The 18,470-nt window shown below is 46.2% G+C and overlaps 1 protein-coding gene across 1 annotated transcript in view; it reads left to right on the top strand.

Moving 5' to 3' along the window:
- NDUFA7 (NADH:ubiquinone oxidoreductase subunit A7) overlaps positions 1–15,147 on the top strand; it is a 40,882-nt gene extending 25,735 nt beyond the window's left edge. The window contains exons 3-4 of the mRNA XM_085636931.1: positions 9,772–9,921; positions 12,193–15,147. Coding sequence (XP_085493057.1) covers positions 9,772–9,921; positions 12,193–12,289 — 247 coding nt within the window. The 3' untranslated portion in view covers positions 12,290–15,147. The remainder of the gene's footprint in view (positions 1–9,771; positions 9,922–12,192) is intronic.
- The last annotated feature ends 3,323 nt before the right edge of the window (positions 15,148–18,470 follow it).

Here is an 18,470-nt window from a genome sequence, read left to right as displayed (position 1 = left end):
ACTCCTCAGCAGGCGTGGTAGGAATCTTCCTCAATCCGATCATCTGGTGACTAATAAGTGGCCTCCGTCATGCCTTCCCCTCAGGACCTGGTATACTGTGTTCAATGGTCTCGGTCAGGCCCATGGGGCCTCTGGGGCCTTGACTTTCTGTGATGCTGCAGCAGAGCTTGTGTGGATCACATCCACTCGGCCATATTTGTTGGCCCATCCTCCCTTTTATTTCTTTAAAAATATTTTTGAGTACCACAGTACTCCTGTGGTACTGCAGTAATCGTCTACTATACTGGTACTGTGTAATCATTCAAACTTCAGCTTGTGGAGTTTGCTTCTCGCAATACCGGGCCTTCCACTCTACTAAATGGGGTCTGCGCTGGATCTCACAGGAATACCACTGTACACACATCATGATAAATCGTTTTTCCCCCTTCTTTTTGGCCCTTGCAAGTTGTCACTCTGTGCCCCCACAGAAGTACCTGGAGGTCGGGTTACCCCCACCCTGCCTCCCTATGTTTTTTTTTTATTTCCAGGACTGAGTCAATGTGTCCTGTAATGACGGGTGCAACATTTCTCTTCATGTTGGGACCAGCTAATCCGATCGTTTGGTTCCATGGGACCGGTACTGCTCCCTGGGAATGAGGGGACTGATAGGGGTAAAAAGATTGCTCTGTGTTTGTAATTTGAGGCACAGTGGGAGGACCTCGATGCTGCTCTGGGACCAACCACCCAGATAGCACTGTGTTAAATGGTAGCGGCAGTTTCAATCGATAACCTTTCAAGTATTTGCCCGGCGGTAATCGCCTCTCATACCACTCGATAATTTACCAATGAAAGAGGCAGGCGCCGGAGACTGGAAGGCAGGAAACAAAGTTTTATTCCGTCGGAGCAGAACACATCAGATCAGACAGCAAGGTATCGTCACGAGGTGCTCTAACTGCATCTCTGAGGCCTGGTCTCTTATACACAGGTTTATTGCTTTATTACATATGGTACATTCTTGTTGAGGCTTTGATGTACGGGAAGACATTCCTTGGAACCCCCACTTCAAGCTCGTTCCCACACATATCTACAGTAGAAGTCCCCACCCCACCCACAGTAGGAGATGGCTATCACGCAGCTGGATATTCTGCCAATTCCCGGGGGTGTGTGCAACCGGCCGGGTCTCAGGGGGTAGGGGCTTTTGATCCACCGTAATCCCTTTGATGTGTTTCCCTTACAGTAGGAGCAATAAACTGCATCCGCAGGGCTAGGTGATGGCCTGGGATCGGTTCGGACAATGGGGCGCAGAGGAAGGGGGGGGGTTTATCAAAGAGAGGCATGACCATGTATGGGATGTCGGTCAGGTGTGGGATGTGGTTCCATGGCAGGGTCGTGCTGAATGAGAGGGTTTATGGCCCGTGTATGAGAGAGCGGGGGCGGCCGGCGCGCGGGGGATGCTCGCAGCGCCAGGGGAAAGCGCTGGCGATCGAGAATGAGCGGGGAGAGAGTGGGGTGCTTAAAATGGCGGCCGTGCATTCGCTGTGCGTGGCGCTGGGGAGTGGCAAGATGGCGCAGATAATGTTCAGTTTGCAAGCTAAATTTCCACAGTCCTCCCTTTTAACATATCTCGCCAGCTTGCCTGGCCGTCATTTATCTTCGTTAACCTTCAGCTATAATATCGTTAATGTCTTTCGTACATTCCTTAAAGATACAGAGTTTTTAGGGCAGGCAGGAGTAATCTGACACATTTGCTTATAGTTACATACAGGTGATAAAGTAGGCGAGGAGGTAGTACATACAGAGTTACATCAGCTGTGCCGCATGTCAGGCCCAGGGACAGGAAGAGGGGAGTTTGTTTGAGCACAAATAGGATACTGTAAAGCAAACAGGATGTTTCTGGCAAAACAAGGGATATTTCATACATTACTTAAGGCCCAGACTTTGTGTGGATCGAAAATAGTCAGTATAGTCATGTACATGGCTGGTGTTGTATGAATGTCACTATACAAAGTTACATTTTCTTAACTTCTCAGTGTACAGTCGGAAGTGATTGATGCAACATCATGAAAACTTGATAGGAAGATAGTTAATATAAAAAGGTGGTTGGGAGAGGATTTTCAACTTTGACATGGGTTCTTCTTTCCAGTGTCCTTTTTTTTTTATAAAGAGCCATCACTGGTAAGCTCTTATTGTTGTTCTTCTTTCGTTGGCACTGTTGAGCACCGGCGGTGGAGCTAAGGTCCAGCTCAAATCCAATTTCTCACGTTGCAGGGTGTGACCATTCACTGTTCTCCGATCACAGCCCCGTTCCTTAACACAGTTCACCATAGGTACTTTGAGACAGGGTACCTGCTTTTTGTTCTTCTGTAGGTAAGTCAGATTCATAATCCATATAAAAGAGGGTGAGAGAGAGAAGGGTGTGACGTGCTTCGGGATGCCGAGGGAAGAGGGGGTGGAGTGGGATCGGATCAAAAAAATGTGGACCAAGGGGAGCAGAATCTTCCACCACTGGGCCCATCAATCGGGCCCGACGGGTTGAGACTTCAGGCACGCTGGTCAGTGAGCAGGGGGGCCTCGATGTAGCCCTTCGCGCTTATCATCCTGAAAATGGTGTCTCGTCTCACGCCCTTTTTGCTTCGTAGCTTCCCCCTTGGTCGATGTCATAGATGTTCCATGGTCTGCAGCCAGGCTGTGCGTCACGTCCGACCCCTCCCTTCCGATGGCAGCACGTTATCTTTAAATGGGTACAAGAAACAAAAATCTTAGAGAGTTGGCAGGGAAGACATTTACATACTTCATCCTCTCTCCCAACCACCGAGTGGTTGCGGACATGCTTTTATCGGTTGCTGTATGATTGGTGTCTATTAACTCTGATGTTAGTGTGTGCGTTACTAATCTATTAATCATTGCTGTGGTGCAAGTTTCTGTGGGTGTCCCTGCCCATCGTCTGGCCCTCTAGGTGCCGATTCCTGCGCCCGATACTGGTTGCAGGAAGCCTGACATCTGTCAACCTTCTAGTCTATTAAAAATTCGAACCGGCTTCTCCGGCAGAGGCTCGTTCGTCTCAACACAAGTTTTGTTAATACATATTTCCTTCCGAGGACTGCTAAGTTTATGAAAAGAAAGTGCGAGGTGCTACTGTCACGGGTTCACGAGTATCCATTTCGGGGAGGAACATAAGCTAAGCATTATTTTTGCTGGCGACAATAGGTAACCCTTTATCAGTTTAGGCGATGTATTATTAGTGAATAAGGTCATCAGCTGTTTCGTTCGAAATACTCTGAGGCGGCTAGTATAGGGCTGGGGTTATCTTGGGAGAACGGGGTGCTTTAGACATTCTATTTCGGGGTAATTGGGCGGGGGTAATTCTGGGCGGTGGAGATGGTGTTGTTAAAGCTCTGAAAAACGGAAACCACTGACATATAGTCCCCGTGATGAGGGCCAAATTGGGAGACATCAGTCGTCTTACCTGTCCTTTCTTTTCTCAGCCAATTAAGCTCAATATTTGTAGAAAGGAGAGGTAGTAACGTGGCAGAATACGGTCGTTTTGTTTCAGTCAATTTGTTCGAACACCACCGTGCTCCAGGCCAATTATACACTTACCGAGGAGGTATGTGTCGTTAATTTATTCAAAAAGAAAAGAGGGTAAGAAGGCTTTTTAGTGAGGGAGGGAGGGAGGGAGAGGGGGAGAGGGAGGGGGAGGGGGAGAGATGTGCATCAAGTAGGCTATTTGGCATACATACAACACAAAACGAGAGAGACATGGGTAAGATAATAGGCCACTTGGTGCACACACAACATGGAGTAGCATGGGTCTGTTCCATGTAAGAAAACACAAGCGGGGAAAAGACATAAATTCGGTGATCACGTACACACAAATGCCGGATAGGGTGTGACAGTACATGCATCAAGCGCAGAAACTTAAGACGGAGACTCAGGGCTACGTTGAGTATCGGGACCTCTCCTTTCCTGTCCTCCTTTCCTATGCATGCTGCGTACTTTCAGTATTTTGTAGTTTATCCTAGGGGGTGTCGGACCCTTTATTCTCCTCCCTTTGATCGATGGGCGAGCACTTCAATCATACAGTGACGCTCTCTTCAAGTGACCTAAGCATGAGATGCACACACATTCATACCGTGTAATCATAGCACACACGCACAATCATGCCATACAGTTTCTCATGTTCTCAATGGTGGTCTGCACTTCACGCACTATCTCACAACGTTTGTCTAAATTTTCCCTGATATTGAACTCGGTGCGGTCCATGTCCACTTCATTCTTCAGTCGGAGCTTCGTCGTGACCTATAGAGGGGAAAAAGAGGGGAGGGGATGTGCAGTATTCAAAGTACCCTAGCGCGCGCAGACACGAAAAAGTTCTACTTACCACGTACCAGGCTAGTCGCAGGAATGGGTGATACCACAGACCTATTATTCTTTTTGTCCGAGACAAAGATGCTCTAATTTATTTCATTTCCTAAATTCGGGTTCCCTTGTCATACATGCATTTCTCAATCGGTCGTGTATTAAGGTGCAAGATACCATACCTTGCGTTCGGCATATACCCTGAGCTATGGTTGACCATTGTTTAACAACTATTGGAAAAAGATAGGTGTGATGGGTACAAATTCCGTTAATCAAAAAAGATTCAGGCAAATGGGGACTGCATTATCTGTTTTCTATTGCTTGGGAGTAACAATCATTTATTCAAAAGAAGAAATCTTTATCAACCTATGTGATTAGTCATGACACTGATTCCGTAATTCTTTCAAGAGGCCCTTTATTTAAAACAATGTCAGTATACAAGATACGGGCCTACAACCGTTCAGGCCGGCCACGGGGTGGGAGGCGTCGAGTGTCATGAGCAACGCTACTACGGCATAAAATCGGTTCCCTTCCCGCCCCTCCCCGACCATCATGTGTGGAAGCATCGCATATATATATATATATATATATATATATATATATATATATATATATATATATATATATATATATATCTTTTTAACACAAATGTCACGTGACTGGGACGCCACAAGGGTTTGTAGGCCTCTCCTACATCGGCGCCATCTTGGGGCGAGGTCGGGCCAGAGTACAGTCTAAGTCTTTCCATGAATTAGCTGTTGGACCAGAATTCCTTTCAGTAGTTCGAGAACTTTCGTTAGCGTCAACTTTGCGTCAGCATGGCGTCACTGCGACCCCCGTAGAAATGCCATGGTTCGTTCTTGGGGCGGGGCAGCAGGCGGGTTCTTCCGCCGACGCTTCGAACCAGTCTTTCTCACTGCACCAAGCGGAGGCAAGGTGGCTGCCGTCCGGGGCAAAGAGCAGTGGCAGCGGTTTGTCCTTACCGGAAGTCCGTGGGAGTCGAGTGTCAAATGACTCCAGCCGATTCTGCAAAGCTGAGGGGAGCATTTTGTCAAGGGTGGGGCCCACGCCCAAGCAGACAAGCTTTCGAGTCCAGAATCACCTCATGGTGGGTTAGGCCTGGATCCGGAGAACCGACCGCCGGAGTCCAACGGCAGCAGCAGTAGCAGCTCTTCGGCACAGCCACCGGGTGGGCCCAGTAGCAGCGACAGCAGTTTGGATGGTATCGCCACCGGGGTGGGTCCCCGATTACTTGGCTGCGGGGGCCCACTCCTCGCGTCGGGCGCTAGTGGCGATCCTGGTGAACCCGTGCTTGGGCGGTCGTCCGGTGGTCGCGTGCAGCGGCAGGGTGCAGCTCAGCTGGCCGGTGAGTCAAAGACGGTTGGGGTGCAGCTTAGCTGGCCGGCGAGTCAAAGACGGTTGGGGTGCCCTCATCTGCTGGCGAGCCTCCACCTGGGGAGGCGGGGGAGGCCCGTCCGCGTCGCCTCCCCCCCGTCAGGGCACCCTAGCCGTTATTGAAGGAAGAAGAGAATGGGAGGATCCACACGACGTGGCAGGGTGCGACTCAGCAGACCGATGAAAAAGACGGCTGGGGCGTCCTCATCTGCTGGTGAGCCTCCACCTGGGGAGGCCCGTCCGCGTCGCCTCCCCCCTGCCAGGGCACCCTAGCCGTTATTGAAGAAAGAAGAAGAGAATAGGAAGATCCGCCTAGCGTGGCAGACTCCGCCTTGGCGCTGTCAGAGTTTTGGCACTTCGTGTAGCCTCCGGCTTATTCGCACAGTCGTCCGCCACTGATGTCAATGGATTTTTGCATGGCTTTTATAGCCCAAAGCCGACTAAAAGAACCGCCCAAAACAGGCCAATGTTGCAATTTCGAGGAAGGAGAGGCGAGGACGGTGTCACGTGGACGTTAAGGCTTTGGGATGGAGGTTGCAGCAGACTGTCATGTAAATAGTTGTTTTAAAACGTGTTTTAACCTGTTTACCCTGTTGGTGTGTTTGTTATATCTTATAAGTTATTAAAATGTTATAACTATACTACTTCGTTGGAGTGTTTGTACATATTTGCAATCTGATGACGAGCACAAGGAGGTTACTGTGCAATCGGAAAAATAACATAGCCCAATTGTGCGCGATCTAGCCCTAGTTTGGTGACGTCGATGGTGGGTGTCAGCAGGCTTCCGTTTGTGCAGGATTTTGTCATGCTTATTGGGCGGGGTGGGCAGTAGGGCAGACATGTTTAGGTAGCGAGAGTAATGGAGTCGGGCTACCTCGTGGCCGTCTCGACCGTGAGCTTGGCTCCTTCCCTTGGTTTCATATGTCCCACAAAGGGCTAACTCCTAGCGTTACTTTAGTTTTTGTAAGGTCAAAAAGGATCCCACCAGTGCCTTTACTATTTTGTCGATTCCTGTTCGTTCATCCTTCGTTAGTCGATTCATTCTGGTGGAATCTTTCTTTCTCATCTCAGGGTCATCCAACGTTATTGCCGACGTTGTGTTCAGTACAGGAGGCTCGGCCGGCGCGGAGGCCGTGAGGACCGAGGCCCCTGTACTGCTTTCGTTCGTGTTTGGGGGTTGTGGGTGTTGCACTATTGATTGGGAGGGTGCGTATGGAGGGGGCATGTAAATGATCGGGGGACCTAATAGTAATTCATCATTCGTTCGCTGTTTAGAGGATAACTCAGGGTAGAGCAAAGAAGGGGTCCTAACAGCGTACTGGCCTGATGTTTCGGGCTCCTGTCTTAGTTTAGTTTCCCTTCTCTCCTTTATTTCTTCTTCTAACTTTCTAGCGGCAAGGTGAGCTGCTTTTCGTAATTCCTTTTCTGCTTTTACTTCTTCCCTCTTTTTCCGTTGTGTTGCTTCTTTGCGCCACATGCCGATACTGTCAAGCATAGTAGGCATCGTCTTATTGCTACGCGGAGCTATTTCTAGCACTTCTATCTTATGGTCGTTGAAGGATCTCATCAGTGGCCACTGACTCTCGGGGTCCTTCTTTGTATATTTATGCCATAGCTTGGTATAAGCTACGGTGACTAGTCCATATTTAGTGAACATGTCCTTATTAGGGGTGCCTTCCAGTGGGGCCGGATGGTCCACCTCTAATAAGCGGTCCGGGCAGAACCAACTACCAATCAGTGGGGAGAAGATAGGCATGACGGGTTTCAATGGGGACAAAAGTCAGCACTACCTATCTTTTCACTGCTTACAAAGACTAGATAGAATATCTCTATTCCTCGTTATTTGTAAGCAGAGAATACCTCCAAAGAACCAATATCGAACAACTAGTGTTCGGACAATCAATCAATCAATGGGGAGATAAAGATAGGCACGACGGGTTACAACGGGGACAAAAGTCTGCGTTACCTACCCTTCACTATTTGCAAAGACTAGACAGAATATTTCTATTCTACGTTATTTGCAAACAGAGAATATCTCAAAGAGCACTATTCTTCAAAACAATCAATGTTCGGACAATCAATCAGTGGGGAGATAAAGATAGGCACGACGGGTTTCAACGGGGACAAAAGTCTGCGTTACCTACCCTTCACTATCTGCAAAGGGAGAGAGAGAGAGTATTTCTACTCCTCCCCGTTTGTAGACAGCGAATATCTCAAAGAGAACAATCAATGAGCACAATCTATGAGCAATACTAGTATTCCAAAGCTTCAAACAATCAATCAATTATTTCGCAATTTGTCGTGTATCACGACCTTACCCGGACCGCGTGGACAGTTTCTCGTCTTCCGCCTCCAGCGCCCGATCGTCCTCTACTCTCCGTATTTGCCGCGGCACTCCTGATGGTTCCCAGTCAGGACCGTAGATCACTCGAGAGAGGTCTGCTCGGAACCAGTGAAGTTCGGATGATCGGCTGCCAGACGAGGGTCTATTGGGCAGGAGCTCTCCCGATCGTTGCAGTCGTTCACTCTGTCGTCGGGACCTCTCCCACTGGATCCACGTGTCGCTGATGGGCCCCACGTTTGGGACGCCAATTGTTAAATGGTAGCGGCAGTTTCAATCGATAACCTTTCAAGTATTTGCCCGGCGGTAATCGCCTCTCATACCACTCGATAATTTACCAATGAAAGAGGCAGGCGCCGGAGACTGGAAGGCAGGAAACAAAGTTTTATTCCGTCGGAGCAGAACACATCAGATCAGACAGCAAGGTATCGTCACGAGGTGCTCTAACTGCATCTCTGAGACCTGGTCTCTTATACACAGGTTTATTGCTTTATTACATATGGTACATTCTTGTTGAGGCTTTGATGTACGGGAAGACATTCCTTGGAACCCCCACTTCAAGCTCGTTCCCACACATATCTACAGTAGAAGTCCCCACCCCACCCACAGTAGGAGATGGCTATCACGCAGCTGGATATTCCGCCAATTCCCGGGGGTGTGTGCAACCGGCCGGGTCTCAGGGGGTAGGGGCTTTTGATCCACCGTAATCCCTTTGATGTGGGGTGTTTCCCTTACAGTAGGAGCAATAAACTGCATCCACAGGGCTAGGTGATGGCCTGGGATCGGTTCGGACAATGGGGCGCAGAGGAAGGGGGTGTTTATCAAAGAGAGGCATGACCATGTATGGGATGTCGGTCAGGTGTGGGATGTGGTTCCATGGCAGGGTCGTGCTGAATGAGAGGGTTTATGGCCCGTGTATGAGAGAGCGGGGGCGGCCGGCGCGCGGGGGATGCTCGCAGCGCCAGGGGAAAGCGCTGGCGATCGAGAATGAGCGGGGAGAGAGTGGGGTGCTTAAAATGGCGGCCGTGCATTCGCTGTGCGTGGCGCTGGGGAGTGGCAAGATGGCGCAGATAATGTTCAGTTTGCAAGCTAAATTTCCACAACTGTATTTAGTTTCTTAATTTCTTTAACAGCTGAACAGATTTAAACCAAATCACAAAAAGTGAACTTTTTTTTTAGTGAAGATACTGCTTTCTGCCAGACTTGGTGTCAATCTGTTCAGCAGTTTTTTTTTCTGTATTGTGTCCTAAAATTCCTATGGGAAATTGCATAGAAGACGCTTTTGGACCCCACATTTTTTTCGTGCACTGATAAATGGATCCCCCGAAGCTTTCCAGAAAAGATCTTGGGTAGATGAACTTTTATTTGGGAAAGTTTTGTGAAGATTCGTTATACTGTGCCAAAGTTATTAGCTAAACAAAAGACGCTCTTCTTTGCAAACTCTGACCTAACTATAAATACACAGTGGTGACCGTCTCAGTATTCAATTCTGAAATGTAGTTTATTCTGCTCTCTCTATCAAACTCAGGCAAAGAATGAATTTAGTGTTGTGCATTCCTAAGCCGTGAGCACAAAACCGTGACAATGGCACATGTCGAGAAATAAGTGGGATAGACATTATAAAAAGCTTAGCAGTGTCTTTACATTATTTTGCTAAATATTTGTGATTTGTATTTCGTTTTGTTTATGCTTTGCAGAACTCAGCCTCCACCAAAGCTGCCACTCGGCCCCAGCCATAAGATTGCAGACAATTATTACTGTACACGCGATGGACGTCGGGAAATGTACCCTCCAGTGATCATAATGTCACCTCACAAAGTTATCACTTCAGGAACCCAAGCTGAGAGGTAGGGGTTCTCTTCGTCTTTCATACAAAATGTTAAATGGTGAGTGGATTGCAGTTATAGGCTAAACTACCTTTTAGTTTATATCAAGCTACCAAAATGGGGGGGGGGGGGGAAATCTGTCTGTCTGTCTGACTGTCTGACTGTCTCTCGGTCACTCGCCGGGGAGAGAAATCCCTGAGCCTCCCGCCAGGGCCTGAATCGAGGCCTTAATCCCGATGCTAGCGGGATACTTGCAGTGGATCCATTATTGTGGACCTCTGGTTTTGTATCTATTTTTCTATCATTTCACATCGCGCACTTAAGCAGGAGCATTTGTTAGTAGGTCCTGAGGAATGCCGCGACACCTCTGAGGAGGGTCTTGGGCAGAAACATGTCAACCTACTACTCTGAGAAAATCCAACGGACGTAACCACGCCCGTCTGGTTTATCGCTTGGTTTCAATTCTGACCCAAGGATGCATTAATAAATCCTCTTGTGTACCTTGAAGCCAGTTTAAGATCACATTCTTTGCACTCACGCCCTGCGTTCCCTCACCATTTTACGCTCGTTAGAAAGGTATTTATTATACCTCCTGAAAACATCCCGTAGCACCTCCCTTTAGTGAGGGGGTTATAGCCCACACCGTGACTAGGCATTACGGTGCGAGGAGGTTCCCTATGATGAAGCATGCCAACCTTTGGTGGGGGAGGGAATTCGTCCTTAAAAGGGAATACCCCACATTTCGGCATACCAATTCTCTCTATTAATACTCTATTATTTTCCTTCTCCTCTCTTCATTAGACCCAGGAGTTTACTTTGTGGTTATTATATGTATTTGGAGAGAACTCCTGGCCCTCCTTTTTGTGTGTTTTTAGCCTGAAATTTACACCCGAGTGAGAGCACCAGAAACCTGAAGCAAAGATGTTTGCTGCAACATTGTCTACCCTGGCAAGCTGGGCAATCTCTATTTTCGACAACAAGGCCAAGCTCTCCCCATGGTACTTTAAACCCGTATTCCCACTCAGTTCCCTGGTAAGGAGTGTTATACTGGGCTCCAAAAATGCCAAGTTATCAAGTTTATCTTGTACTTCTCATTTGCCTTGTTTCATCTTGCTAGCGTCTGTCTGCTGGCTCAAGAAAGTGAGTGCAGGCCTGCAGCTAGCATGGTCCATACTTTTACAGCTCATTGATCGCGGAGAGACAAACAAAACCGAACTGGTCTGGATTCCTCTATAAATACCTGTGATTGGTCATTCTGAAGAAAGCATGGTGAAATTAGAAGCCTAGCTAAATTCCTGTTACAAGGGCTGAAATGAACCTCGTTTAGTGCTCAAGGTGATGAAGATGAGCCTATCGATGTGTCATATCTGTGAAAATAAAAGCTTTCATTAGCACTTTTTTTCATGTTTGTTCTTAGTAAGGCTGAGTAATCTCTGTTGTGTACGCATGAAGTTTCATCAACAGGCTAGCTCAAAAAGTGCATTGTGTGCACACATTAGTTTAAAAGGTGCACCAAAACAGATATATTGATGTTAATAGTCCTATGAAATCAGTGGATTTTTATCCCTCTCTGGGATCAAAGAGTGGTGGGCGAACACTTTCTCCCGCCTCATCCTGCTCTAAAAACCACATTGCTGTTCTTGTTTCTTTTGTACCTCTGATTGCTCCTTTTCCTGGCTCAACCGTCTTCCCAAATGAAGCGTTACAAAGCAGCTGTGCTAAGTGAATGCCCTCCATGGCCACTTTGTTTACTCTCCTGGTTTTGGGCATATGGAGGCTTTTAGGGTGTAAAATATAGGTTTCACGTAAAGGGAAGGAGGTGGACAGAACTGTGAGGAAGATGTAAATGTCCGAGAACACAATGTAATTTCTTTGATTAGGACAGAGGTCTCTAACCAGGGTGCACAAGGTCAGATTTGTGCAATATTGTCATGATAATATGTGGCTATTTAAACATTTTCTATTCAGATTGTGTTGCCAGATTTCATATACATCCTCGAAATGCGACAGTCCACAAGCAATGAAAGGACAATGCATAAGTTGGGGAGGATCTCGAATGTGGAGAGCAGTCATGGTCAAAGATTGGTAGTTTTCTTTGACTAGAGTTGCTGAATGGATGGAATGGATTTCAGTCATTAACTTGATTGGTTTGGTGGAAGACTTCTCTGTTCTGGGAGGAAATTATTCAAAATAAATTACGAAGTGTATACGAAATTCTCCATTTGTCACCTCTAATATCTTTTCCATTTTCACTGTGGTTACTTTCTAATTGTAACTTCATTTTCTCTACAGCACCGACACTGCAGTTGCAAAAAGTGAAAAGAAGCCAGTCATACCAGGAATACCGCCCCGAAAATGGGAACTGTCCAAGGATGAACCATATTTGTGAATTGGACATTTTTGGACGTGTCTTCCAAATTAACAGCATTGCATAGCAGAGAAAACAACTGTTCTCTACATTTTGACCTTTACACTTTGTGTAGAAATGTCATTTGAAAAACACATAATCACTAAAAATAATATATAATACAATTTTTACGAGTTATGTTTTTTCGCTCTTTTCTCTCTTGTTTTGGCAAAGTCAGTACTTTGTAAACCATAGTTCTCATTTCCTATGAATGGAGAATTTATGAGAAACCTATAGGACTTCATGTTGAATAGTAAAATCAACCTCAACATATCATTTCGCTGTTATTTACATGTGGTTACAATGTGGCTTCTTATTCACTGAATTGTGAAACCTGTATGTCTGTTCTTAAGAGTTGATCACTATTTATTTTTGTGTAGTGTTACTAAATATGTTTTTGCCTAAATGGGCTTGATGAGGTATGTCTTGCTGCTTCAGGGGCTTTTCAGACATTTGGGTAGGTGATTGTGATGGTCCAAGGTACATGCAGTCATCGAGAGTTCGCGACTCCACTGGGCTTGCAGCACTCCATTTGGGGGAGAAAAAGAAAAAAATGAGCACTCAATTTGCAAAGCGAACAACATTGTAAACCTACATGCTGCCACTACATGCGGTCAAAAGGGACTATGTCTCAACCCACATATGGAGAAAATGAGCACTCCGTTTGCAAAACTGAACAACATTGTTAATGTATGCCACCACAAACAAAATAAAAAGCTAACCTGCACTGATTCCTCATTCCATCCTATGGGATTGCTCCAAAATCCATTTAAGTATCACCTCACTAAGTGTATCCTGCTGGTACCTCCAAGTCTCTCAGAGATTCTACAGATCAACTTAACTGTGTCAAATGAAGGTCAAGGAAGGAAGGAAGGGTGTCGGCCTCTGTTGGGGCCTTATGTAGGTAGCATAACATTTACCACTTCATAAATACCGAATTTTACCGATTCGGTATTTATGAAGTGGTAAATGCTATGTAGGTAATCAGTATGTAAAAATTACCGAAATCGGAATTGGTCGGTAATTTAGAATCGGTATTTACCGATTCGGTAATGGTAACTGGCATCCCATTGATTCCTATGGGCCAGGAGGCCCATAGGAATCAATGGGAAGCCAGTTACCATTACCGAATCGGTAAATACTGATTCGGTAATGGGGGGAGCACAATCAAGGGTGGCAGGGTGTCAGTGACACCCTGTTGCACCCCTGATTCCTGCATGTGTGCACATGTGGCACACATACATGGTCTGCCACATTGCACACTTCTAAGTGCCAAAAAATGCTTTTTCTAAGCCATTCGTCATTTACCACCAACTTTTAGTTGGTGGTAAATAACGAATCCACACAACACCCACACACTCCCCCTACATCTCATTTCAGGATTCGGTATTTACCGACTCGGTAAAATTACCGATTCGGTAATTTTACCGATTCGGTACATTACCGAATCCTGAAATGTCCCCCCTACATACCAAAAGCCTGTATACCGGTCGGTAACGGGATTTTTACCGAAAATCGGCCGTTACCGACCGGTATTAGGCTATCTACATATGGCCCTTGGTCTTTAAACTTTCCTCTGGTCCTATTATTGTGCTTACAGGGCGTTGTTCACGCCACATTTGATGCTAATAACATCAGTGTGTGTGTGCGCAGCATTACAAAAATTTGGAAATTGAATGAAACCAGGCTGACATCAGGTGTCAGTCTTTACATGGTGATAGATGGAAATGAAATTGAGCTCCGAATTCAAAGATTTTAATGGCAGACAGCTTGGAAAGTAGAGTCCTGCTCTGATAAAGTGACTAGCATAAAATGGAATTGAATCCGGACATGCTGCTTAAGAAGGTTTTTGTAGCAAGTGGAGGAGACAATCGGAGAAGACTTGAGATACATGCAGCTTGACTGGGAGCACCACAACGGAGACTAGAGCAGCTCTGGGAACTGGCTACAGGCTAAAGTCAGTAATTGCAACTTGTAGCTCATTCAAAGAAGCACCCATCAGCTTCATCGAGTTTCCCAGGCTCATCCCAAGTGTAAATTCATCCCAATTTAACCACAAGTACAACCGGCTCTTTCACTGATGCACCTATAAATTATTATTGCTGAAGGCAGTCCAAGTACACCAGGGGAAAGTTACTATGGTAAGACAATGTTTTCCTTCAAATAGCACCATCTATCGTTTGATTGTTACTGAACACCAGTGTCTCACTTCCTTTTAGAAGAGACAAACTCTGTGCAGACAGCTTGTTCCATGAACTAATAAACTACTTTTTGACCTTCGCGCCATAACTAGCGATCTGTCTCATTTCTACAGAAAGGAGACCGGGGATCTTGCTGTGAGTCCTTATGAAGACCTCCCATACTGTTGTCAAGCAAGCTCTGAGCTCGAAACGTGTCAACAATACACCCCAGGGGATGTAAATGACATAGAGGACTTTTCTGTAACCGTGGGACCCCAAAAAACGTTTAACTGCACACAAGGACTTCCAGCTTGAATCCTCGTCTTTTTCCAGATTTTGTACTTTTGAGTCTTGATGAACTCTGTATGTCTTCTGATAATTTAACAAGCAAATCTTCACAGGCTTATTTCAGGAATCTATGCATTTAATGTACTTGACGTCTATGCTTTAACTACCATGCTTTAATCACCCCAAACCTTTGCATTTTTATTATGAGAATACTAACCATATGAAGAATGGGTGCCTTTCACAAAAAGCAAGCTGTGAGATGTCTCTTATGCACAATTTGTTATTTGGCAACTTGAATAACTCTGTGGCAGTTGAACTCTGCCATTTGCTTTTTAATGAATTCATGTAATACAGTAATCCATGTTGTTCTAACGCAAGCTGTGTGGTGTCTCTTAAGTACTATTGCTTACTTGGTATCTGTAGTAGTAGTAGATATTTATTTAGCGCGTATATCACCCTTAGGTCTCGTAGCGCTTTGCCAACACAGGAAACTCAAAGGGAGAAAGCCGAGATTAAAATAACCATGTTTTAAGATCTTTCCGCAATTTTGTATGGTTAGTTTCCTGGCGAAGTCGTAGCGGCAGTGAGTTCCATAGTTCCGGTGTAGTTTTAGAGAAGGACCGGTCCCCATTTTTTACAGTCCTACAGTAGTACCTTTGTGGCAGTTGAACTCTGCAATTTGCTTTTTAATGAATTATTGTATTATGGTGATCGATGTTGTTCTTATGTCTCCTGTCATGAAATGTTATTAATTATATTAGAAAGCAATTGGGAGTCGAAGTACTGAGGACACCTGTGCGAAAGATATGTTCAAGTAATTGGCATTTGGGAAGTTCTTTCTTTATTTATTTAATTGACTATCTCATTCTTAATGGGTAAACCTGTCTTTCAAGATTTCTTAAGTGGGCTGTATCAGCACAGCAACTTGGGAAATACAGTACTGTATTGAGCTTCGCTCCACTACTACTCGGCTTCACAATGCTACTTTTCCAACTTCCTCCACTATCTCCACTGGGTCAATTCACTAGAAATGCCAACTCATCAACTTCCACACCCACCCAGAGCAATTGCCCCACTCCTGCAACTTCAACCAAATGGTGGCTCTCATTGTGCCGCTGCCATATGCACAGAGAACATTGAGTGTAGGCCTACTTTACACTTTGGCTAAAGAACATGCAACCCTCTTAATCAGGCGGCAATGTCTCGTAGCTAGACCAAAGATGTTAGATATTCGATTAGTGAGCTCTAGAGATAATAGTAGTTCTTCATGTAGAATGAAAGCATATTAGCAAGCTGCAAAAAGGATGCAGGCATATCCCTTATTAAAGGCAGCTGTAAGCTGTAGGAGAGTAGGATCTGCACTTGTGTTGCCCCCACTTTTTTTCTGATGTATACACTGGTTTCTGGCTATAGTCTGGCTGGGTCCCTGCTAATCAGGGCCCCAGTCTAACTGATCACTCTAAAACAACTTGGTGTGCATATTAGATGCACTAGTGATTGGATACTGTGGTACCTTATGAGCCCCTAGTATATGGTACCTTATGAGCCCCTAGTATATGGTACCTTAGGTACCTAGGGCATTGGTACTTCACAGGCCTACCAGGGGCTGCAGCATGTATTATGCCACCCCTGGGAAGCATTCACAATCTGAAACCACAGGCCTGCTACTGCAGCCTGTGTGAGGTAGTGTTAGCACTCCTCACTGAGGTATAGGTTCCTATATCTCACCATACACACACATATAAACCTATCAGTCACCCCTATGGTAGGCCCTATCAATCCCAAGGGCAGGGTGCTTGGTTTACTATGTGAGGGGGTGCTTCTGCCTGAGCAGGACCCCTCTGCAGCTGGCAGAGTCTATTCTCTGCTGCTGTTTGTGGATGTGGTTAAAACATATACTCTTAAGTGCATTATAACCTCGCGGTAAATGCTAACTTTGGAATGACTGCATCAAAACATGTCGTGTTTGGTGTCAAACAACTTGGAATCCTACCCCCACACCAGTAACTGGTGGGGGAGTAGGATCCCACCCTTTTAGAGGGGACGACATGTACCCACTGTACTACACGGTAGAAATTTTTCAGAGCCCTGGCATCACAAAATGGATGCCACCAGCACAGACACCGGGCTGCCCTCCTGCTGCTGACCGAAACTCGCAGTGGAGGGAGCCCAACAAAGGGTTTCCTGTCACAGGGAGGTGTCACCACCTCCCAGACAGGATTTGGGGCCTCATGTAGGTAGCTAAATACCGGTCGGTAACGGCCGAAATTCGGTAAATATGCCGTTACCGACCGGTATTTAGTCAAGTGAGATGTAGGAGGCCAAAAACGAGTTTTCGGTAAATATGAAGCGGTAAATACCGATTCATAATTACCGATTTCTAAAATACAGATTCATATTTACCGAATACATATTTACCGAATCGGTAAATATGAAGTGGTAAAACTGAAAAAGACATGTAGGTAAATTCGGTAATTAAGAAATCCATGAAATTCGGTAATTAAGAGTCGGTAATTAACACTGATTGAAAGCAGGTGGTAAGCATCAACAGTGCATATAAGCAATCCCAAAATGCAACAGCATGGACAACATGGCCGCTCTGTATGTCATTGCAAGGCACCTACGTCTACAGGCAGCAGGTCTGAGGATATGGAGACGGGAGGAACGCATCTACAGACAGCGCATCACACTCTTCCAACTGACTGACGCAGAGATACATGAAAGGTACAGGCTACACCCACAAACCATCATGGACCTGATAAGGGACCTGCACCCACTCCTGGACCAGCCAACAAGAAGGGCACATGCCATACCACCACATGTGCAGGTGCTCTGCAGCCTACATCTACTGGCATCTGGCAGTTACCAGGGGGTGATAGCCGCGGTGGGCGGTGTATCCCAGAGTTGCCTGTCCCGTTTCTTCAGGAAGTTCCTGGATGCCATGATGCAGAGAATGCACCACTACATCAGCTTCCCAAACACACAGGCTGAACTGCAGAAAACTAAAACTGACTTTTATCACATGGCATAGTTCCCCCATGTCATTGGCTGTATTGATGGCACACACATCCCAATCTGCCCACCAGCTGCCACTGAGCACATCTACAGGAACAGAAAGTCCACCCACTCCATCAATGTGCAGGTAATCTGCGATGCAGGGAACATCATCACTGATATTGTTGCGAAGTTTCCTGGTAGCACCCACGACTCCTACATCTTCCAGAACAGTGGGATCTACATAAGAGTGCTTGCCGGAGAATTTGGAGAGGGATACCTGCTAGGTAAGTAACAGTGACGCCCCATGAAACCTGCAAATCATAGTGTATTGAGGCATGTGACTGATGGTTCCCTTTTACTCACCTAGGCGACAGTGCATATGCCTGCCGGTCATTCATCCTCACTCCCTACCTACACCCATCAACCCAGAGTGAGAGACGATATAATGTGGCACATAAATCTACACGCAATGTGGTGGAGCGCACGTTTGGACTACTGAAAAGCAGGTTCCGCTGCCTCCACAAGAGCGGAGGCGCACGCCAGTACACACCCATCATCTGCTGCAAGATCATTGCCACTTGTGCAATGCTGCAAAACCTTGCCACGAAGAGAGGTACAGAGGTGGAACTAACAGATTTTGAGGACAATGAGGATGAGTCAGGCCAGCCAGAGGCCAACGCAGCTGGAGTGCCAACTGC

Source organism: Triturus cristatus, chromosome 12, assembly GCF_964204655.1.
Source record: "Triturus cristatus chromosome 12, aTriCri1.1, whole genome shotgun sequence".
Taxonomy (NCBI): Eukaryota; Metazoa; Chordata; class Amphibia; order Caudata; family Salamandridae; genus Triturus; species Triturus cristatus.
Note: the sequence above shows the minus strand (reverse complement) of the source record. Positions and strands in the feature narration are given on the sequence as shown.